This window comes from Dryobates pubescens, chromosome 15 (assembly GCF_014839835.1).
Source record: "Dryobates pubescens isolate bDryPub1 chromosome 15, bDryPub1.pri, whole genome shotgun sequence".
Lineage (NCBI taxonomy): Eukaryota > Metazoa > Chordata > Aves > Piciformes > Picidae > Dryobates > Dryobates pubescens.
The window spans coordinates 6,997,937-7,005,927 of record NC_071626.1 but is presented as its reverse complement, the minus strand read 5'-3'; the positions used below and the strand labels follow the sequence as shown (position 1 = coordinate 7,005,927).

The 7,991-nt window shown below is 47.9% G+C and overlaps 1 protein-coding gene across 1 annotated transcript; it reads right to left on the bottom strand.

Annotated features, from left to right (window-relative positions):
• Positions 1-406: 406 nt before the first annotated feature.
• Positions 407-7,609, bottom strand: POLR3H (RNA polymerase III subunit H). Its single transcript, XM_009902456.2, has 6 exons — positions 7,416-7,609; positions 6,131-6,227; positions 3,895-3,981; positions 2,831-2,894; positions 1,619-1,826; positions 407-989 (listed from the first exon to the last, which is right to left on the bottom strand). Exons 1-6 carry the CDS (start codon positions 7,524-7,526, stop codon positions 936-938), a joined length of 621 nt encoding a protein of 206 aa, XP_009900758.1. The 5' UTR covers positions 7,527-7,609; the 3' UTR covers positions 407-935.
• Between the last annotated feature and the right edge of the window lie 382 nt (positions 7,610-7,991).

The window sequence follows — 7,991 nt, the reverse complement described above, 5'->3', positions numbered from 1 at the left end:
AGAGTGTTGGTCTCAACACTGTCTGCCTTGAAATCCAAGTAGATAAACTGCAGGAGGCAACTTTTTTTTCTTCCTGCTAGGCAGGAAGCTAATAGTTTCCCCACAAATTATAGAGGAAGGCAGGCTGTGTGGTTTTTACTATTGATTCCATTTCTGGTATTAACACACTCCCACAAACAAGTATTTAGCTTGCTCAAAGCAGCCTTGGTCCATTTCTGTTCATAACTGTGCATTCTCCTGCAAAGTTCAGCTCATTCTACATAAATACAGCCCACCCAATAAAGTATTTCCATTCAGCACAATCAACAGCCTGTAGCTTTCCACAGTGGTCTTCTTCACACAGTCTAAGTTACTTTCAGGTAAACTACTGTCATTCCCATTCTTTTTGGCTGACTTCATCCATGGCTTGGAAGATCATTACCACCACCTTCCCCACCCTCCCAGCAGCAGCATTTTCCAGGTGTCCAGAGTACCACACCTCTAGGTGCTCTAGTCCTTTGCTGTTTCTTCTCCATTTCCCATCAAAAGAGGGGTGGGTTTCTACCCCTGTGAGATCAAGCTCTCGGCCCAAGGAAGCAATGTGTCTTGACAGGCATTCTCTCCTCCTTTCACTCAAATCAACTCCCTTCTTAATTCAGGCAAGTGAAGACCTCCCCCAGAGTTTTCCCTCCAGGGCAGGAGCCCAAAGCTCCAGCTGGGTTTGTTGCTGCTGTGCTCAAGGGTTTTTGTGTCTGTAGATTCATTTCTACAGAAGAGTGAAGACGTTTCTTGAAAGCGACTGTGGCAGCCTGGCAGGTTGGAAGCTGAAGGAACAACAGCAAGTGGCAGGTCTGGTTTCTCATTCAGCTCCAGAGCAGCAATGAGCACCAGCAGGATCCCTTTATTCCCCCAAACACCCACCGGAAAGAGTTCTGTGGAGCAGGCTCGGAGTGCAGCTAACTGTTTGTCCACCATGACAGGAGGCCCAGGCCTGGCTCACTGATGGATCCCTGTTGACAGAGAAGAGGGTGTGCAATGACAAACCACACAGAGAACACAGGAGTAAATGTATGAAAACATAAACTGTCTGCCTGCCCCGAGTCATGGATGAGGTACTCACTTCTGTCCTACCAGAGCCTGCTCAGCACTTGCCCAAACTGCTTTGCACCTTGTCAGCACTACAACAAATGGTTCAACACTTGGGAATCAAGTGCTTGCCCATTCCACCTCCTGACCATCCCAGCTTTCACTGGTTTAGATCTGTCTCTTGCACTGCACTCAGGTGGGCCTTATGGTGAACCACTGCATGGGAAAGACCATTTAGCAGCTGTGTAAACCCTGTTCTCCCAGCTCTCCCAGCTCTGCGCTCCTCCTATGCTCTCTCCCACTTGCAGATCCTGCACCCACTTTAAATCAGCCTCCCAGAGGGAACTCCACCAACAACCAGAGTGTTCCAACAAAAACACACAGGAAACACAGCGTCACCACAAGAACAATGTCCCCTTTTCCACTCCTTTCCTTTGTGACTACTTCTTTGCCTCACAGTCCAAGCAATCAGTTCCTTGGGAAAGGGCTGCTATTTTAGACCTAGAATAAGCCACAACATTCACAAGGCTGCAGAAATTATGCACATAGTCACCACAAGAGTGTAGGGTGCCTCTTTCTTCTGGACTTCCTCTGTGGCAGTTGAAGTGGAAGCTTCTGCAGAGCTTGGACCCGTGGGTGACGTATCAACGAACGTTTCATCCACCACTCGGAAGCGGATCTCCTCCCCAATGTCCATGTAAAGGTCGTGGGCCCCTTCTTCTGTCTCATATTCCCACACCCACACCTGCTCTGCTTCATCACTGGCCACACCACAGGTTAAGGGTGGAAACAATCAGTACTCTGCCTGACAGATTCACTTTCTGACAGTTTTGGGAACTCAGTTCAAAGCCTCTCTGTAATTACTTGCCAAACCACAATGCCCTGTTCCAGGTCACCACCTGCACAGCCCAGGACTCACATCTGGCTCAGGGGAGACCTTTTTCCACATACATGGCACTTTATTACCATCACTGTGGACCAGTACATAAAGGGTGGCTACCAGGAGGATGGAGACTCTCTTTTTACAAGAAGTCCCATGGAAAAGACAAGGGGTAATGGGTACAAGCTACTTCTGGGGAGATTCCCATTGGAATACAGAAGAAAATTCTTCCCCATGAGAACAGTTAGACATTGGAATAATCTCTCAAGGGAAGCAGTGGATCCCTTATGTTGGAGAGTTTTAAGACTCAGCCTGACAGAGTGCTGGCCCATCTCATTTCAACTACACTATCACCTGGCAAGGTTGGACCAGATGATCCTCAGGATCCCTTCCAACCTGGCATTCTGTGATTTTTGACTTTCCTGCTTCAGAAGGCTGCTGGCAGAGTGGGAATTACCTGCACCCCCTAAATAAAAACATCCCCTAAGTAAGACCACCCCCAAACAAGCAAACTCCCTCACACCCAAGAGTCCCTGCCTACCACAATGAAGTGTATCAGACACACCACATAGCTCAACGCTATGGGATGCGGTAAAACCAGCATTCTGTCTTCAGCAGCAGCCAAGACCAGGGGCAGGGATTACAGGGTGCCTGTTCAGGGGACACTGCCATTCATTCCTATCAGCAGGCACAATGACCCTGCAAAACCCAACGAGCCTGAGGCCTGTCTAGCTGTGATAACAGTCTGCGGGACTTGCCCGACACAAGGGCTTAGCTTCTGCCGCTGAGCACCTTCATTGTTGCAGTGCTGAATGCCTGTTGGGCCAGCACTGCACAATCCTTTGAAATGAAGTAGTAAAGTTATCAAAGGTGATCAAAGGATACAACTTAGCTGGCTGCTGCAGGGATTCTGGTGGGATGACAATATCATCAAAGAATCCAATAGAAACTGTGGAGGAAAGAATTTGGTTAAGACTAAAACCGATCCTCTGCAAATGATTTATGCAGCAGAGCCAGTCCCAAAATGCATTTCTGGACTCATTCTCCTTCCCCTTTCAGGAAGGACATCCGAGACCACGCAGGAATTGTTCTTTGAGCCACAATGCTCAATTTCAGTTGGCAGCAGAGCAGCCACCCAGCTGAAAGTACACACAGCAACAGAGGGCACAGTCTTCACGCCCGCTGGGAAAGGAAAAGGTTGCTTGGAGCAGGATTGGAAATGAAAGCGTTCCAAGGAGTGAGTCAGATGCTAGAGAGGTCTGTGACAGAAAATAAGCTTAGGAATCACAGATGTAACACGTTAAATAAAGCTCAATATAACGTTAGCACACCCACCACCTCCCCCTTGAGCTTGCACAATGCTGAATGCTATCCAGGAGTGGACATGCCCAAATGCAGCACCAACTGCAGCACCAAATGCACCCAAGATAATCTTTTTGTCCTAACTGAACGACTGAGCAGAGGAGCTTGCTTGCATGAAAGACTCCTACAAGAAAGGGAAGGAACCCATCAATTATGTATTCCATTAATCTGACAGCACTCTGTGCTCACAAAGACATTTCCCTGCCACGTTTTCAGGTACAGGAAACAATGATGAAATTGCACAGAGCTGTAGGGAAGATGCATCAGACCAACACCAGCCAATATTGCCCCCTTAAAAAAACACAAGTTCTGTTAAGTGAAGCAAGAAAATGAATCCAGTCTGAGCTCCAGATGGGCCTGCCTGTTCTTCTTGGGCATGCACATGAATGACAAAAGGGAAGGGGAGCGCAGACAAAACTGTCGAGGGCAGGGGAAGCTGCCAGGCTCAAACCACCAACCACCCTCGGGTCAGAGCAGCGTTAAAGGCCTTTAACCAGCCCACACACAGCACTATACAGCCTGAAGCCTCAGCCCCTCAAAAGACCCAAAACCTCTGCAGCTCCCTAAGGTTACAAGCTCTGTTTTACCGTGAACACCATCCTGACTGCAGCTCTTAATCTGTCCAACCAGAATCTCGTCCAGGAAGGGATGGAAGACCACGTAGCGGAAATGCACTGAAAAGAAAACACCTCGTTAATGTCACACCTGTGCTGGTGAGCTACACAGGGTGGCTGCCACTAAAACAAAACCCCCCAGCCTACACACCCACTAACATGCCTCCCCCTAGTTTATTTTACAGTTTCCTTACAGACACTCATTAGATGGCAGAAAGACAGAGTTCTGATTCCTGCTTTGTATGAATCCTGACAGCACTCTCCTGTTCTCTGCTCCTCCATCTGGCGAGAGTTTAAGTTAACAGAATCACACTGTAAGCTGAAGAACATGGAGCAGGGCCACTGCTTACACACACAGAGAATATTAGGGGTTGGGAGGGACCTTGGAAGATGTCCAGTCCAAACCCCCCGCCAGAGAAGGACCACCTAGAGCAGGTCACACAGGAACACAGCCAGGTGGGTTTTGAATGTCTCCAGTGTAAAGGCAACTAACCACAACCTCCCTGAGCAGCCTGTTCCAGTGTTCTGAGGGTGTTGTGAGCATTCCTGCACAAAATGCTTCAAGGCCAAGAGTACCAGCTGAAACTACACTTTCCTGTAATACTTCTGCTCCTTTTCTCTCTGTTGGCAATGCTGTCTTTTTTTAAATGAAGTATCTGATAGCAAACATTCCCACAGCAAATGAGATTCTCTAACAGGACTGGATTCCACATTCAGGTTAAAACCCAACAAGCTCCTGTCTCAAGCATTTTGCATTTAAGAATGCATTGAAAGAATGCTGAGACAACTTCAGCCAAACAATTTATGAGCAAATGAACATCACTTTAGCTGTCCACACTCAGTGTTACTCCTTTACATGCAATCAGGCAGTACTGTGGCCTTCCAGTATCTGAAGGGGGCCTACAAGAAGGCTGGGGGAGGGGGAGGGAGGACTTCTCAGGATGTCAGGTAGTGATAGGACTAGGGGGAATGGAATGAAGCTGGAGGTGGGGAGATTCAGGCTGGATGTAAGGAGGAAGTTCTTCACCATGAGAGTGGTGAAGCCCTGGAATGGGTTGTCCAGGGAGGTGGTTGGGGCCCCATCCCTGGAGGTGTTTAAGACCAGGCTGGATGAGACTCTGGCCAGCCTGATCTAGTATGAGGTGTCCCTGCCCATGGCAGGGGGGTTGGAACTAGATGATCCTTGTGGTCCCTTCCAACCCCGACTGATACTATGAAAGAAAAAGTTATTACCAGACACTGCAATATGTATCAAAGTGCTTCTCTAGATGCTGAAAGCAGAGGTGTTTTTTCCCCAAGCTCAGAGAGAACATAGCCTCATTTCATTTCAAGGAATAATTCAAAGTGAAGAAGCTGAAGGGAGACTAAGACAAGCAGGAAAGCCTGCCATGCTCCTTCAGGGTTAGAGAGGCTTTTATTTGTGAGGAATGGGTTCTGTCTGAGTTAAAAATCAGGCATGAGGAGCTACATAGTGTCAGTCCAGTTCCCTCCTAACTGGAAACACTTCCTTTGCTCAAGCTACCCTTCCACATTGGAAACTGCAACTAGGAAATGTCTCTCTTCCCAGTTTAAAGAAACTTATTTTAACTTCAAAAACTGCAGAAAAATTGCTTTCAAGCCTTTACTTCCAGTTTGTACTTAAGACAGATTTGCCCAGTCAAAGTAAAGAAATGACTCCTGCCTTACTTTGTTTTAAATAAAACAGTCACTAGAAGTGCTGCATGCTGAACTAGATCTGTCTAGGACTCCAGAAGGTAGCAAAGCCTCCAGCTAGGAAAGTAGCATAAAATGCTGTGCAAATGTTTTATGTAGAAACACGTTTCAGCATTCAGGCTAGGGAAGATAAGCTTCAAAAGGGGAGGGAGGAAATAGTACCAGAGGAGCAGAGCACAATTAATGCAACTTGTTTTCTATGGCCAGGTTTCCAATAATTTTAGATTAAGGCCTTCCTTTACCCCACACCTGTGGCTCTAACTGCAGTACAGAGATGGAGAGCTGGAGAAGGCAGAGAGGACTGGCTCTTTAAAGCTGTATTTGTACCCCCCAAAATGGAAAGAAAATACAAGATATTTGCCCTTTTAATAAGAAGAGAGTTAAGGCTATGAAGTTCACTAAGTTCCTTCAAATTTCCTTTCCTAAGAAGCTCAGTTTACATTTCCAGATCACCAACCTGCTGCAGAACTACAGAACTGAGGACAAGCATGCATACCTTTGGTATGTGAGGCACCATCTCCAGGGAATATGTATGAATCTTCCAGCTTTGTGATGTCATACAGACAGATGCAGAGGCCAACATTGTACACAACCTACCCAAAAGGAAAAAGGAAATAATATTAAAGAGCAGTAAATCAAGCAACCCACATGGCTAAATCAAGCAACCCCTCACCATTTATACACCTGTTCAAAAGAAGGCAACAGAAAAGGTGCCAAGATGTGAGGCAGGCTGTTTTGGTACACTCCTGTCAATGGCCCCAGCTCTAACCACTCCACATTGCAGGGGAACCCCTAACTTATTCAAGTGTTACGAGAGCATGTGTTTTCTTTGGCACTGGAAAGAGCACTCCTGCAAACAGAAACCCTTGGGGTAACTGTCAGAGCTGAGAGAACTTGACCTGCCAAGCCAGTAAATAGCTGCCCACAGACATCACTCACCACCTCCCAGCTTATCCAAAGGCTAGATGCACTCTCAGGAGCCTCTAGTCTTGCCTTCATCTTAACATATACTAGCTTTGAGGAGAGATGAGAACTCTTGATTTCACTGCTACTTCTGAGGCAGCTTCACAGCCTATCAAATGTGAGGCACCTACAAGTCATCAGTGTACAAGGGAAGACATCTGCTTTTCATAACCTGTCTGTATAACTTGCTATTCACAACCCTCAATAACTTGAGGTTGCTCTTTAGGGCTCCCTTCACATTCACAAGTGACATTTTGAGTGTTGCATCTGCCTCACCCTGAAAGTCCTATGTTAAGGACAGACCCATGGGCTGCAAAAGAAACCTGTGACCTTCTGGTCTATGACAGACCACTCTTCTATATCCTGCAATGAAGACCAACTTCTTACAGCCACACTGTGTTTCAAATACTGGGCACAGCCCAAGTGAGCTCTTACCACCCTCATTTCTCTTCCAGTATTGCCCTTCTTTTTTGACAATTCCCCACTCAATGGATTAGTTTGCAGCCATTTTCCAGGCTGTGTTTCAGATCACTACTCTATACACAAACCCAGCAGTTACTCTCACTTCTTTCATGCTTGCTTGCCCCATCTGGTGCCTCAGTATCTTCCCATTACAGAACCAGCTATTAGAGAGAACAAAAAAAAGACCCCTTTGAGACAACACATGGCTGCCTCTTTGTTTAGAGTTTATGATATTTTAGTTGTGAGGTATCACTGTTCTGATACCTCCTCCTCACATCTCACTTGGAACAAGCAAAAGGAAAACACCCAGGGACATCATGATGCCTGCATCAACCTATACAGGACACACGCTTTACCTTATTGGCCAATTTCTTGTTTAGCTCTTCAGCAATGGATTCATTCAGTTTCCTTTCAAACTGCCAGGGAGGAATTCTTACTGTATCAGTCATCTCTACCAGGACAAACATGGTGGCAGGGAGCGCCTCTGAGGAGCGCGGAGACACCAACAGCCTCAGGAACCGGAGCACTGCAAGGACAACTAAGATCTCTAACACGTGGGTCAGGCCTGGGAAACCACCCCAACGTCTTGCGCGGAGCTAAGTGGGGCAGCACTCTGGCTACCCCAAATGGGGCGGGGAGAAGACACGGGGTAGTGGCGTGGAGTTCGAAGGCGGCCGCGCAACGGCCGTCACCGGGAGTCGGGGAGCGGGGAGGAAGGTTTGAAGGCGGCCACGCCAACCGTTGTCGGGGTGGGTGGCCAGGAAGCCGCCCTTGTAGAAAGCGGAGGGCACACAGCAGCAGCAGCAGCGAGTGGGCCGGGGGCGGGTGAAGCAGCCTGGTTCAGCCTTGCCGGGCCAAGCGCGGCGGAAACGTGGCAACCCCACTCACCCACCTGCAGTGCAAGGGGCCCAGCCGTGCGCTGCCCGCACTCA

Bases quoted from the DNA above. Each gene is read 5' to 3' on its own strand.
- POLR3H (XM_009902456.2), bottom strand. From the start codon at position 7,526: ATGTTTGTCCTGGTAGAGATGACTGATACAGTAAGAATTCCTCCCTGG. The intron at 2,895-3,894 runs GTAAAACAGAGC...TTTCCTCCACAG, and splicing joins CAGTCAGGATGGTGTTCACG to TTTCTATTGGATTCTTTGAT. The intron at 990-1,618 runs GTGACTATGTGC...CTCTGTCAACAG, and splicing joins AGGCACCCTACACTCTTGTG to GGATCCATCAGTGAGCCAGG.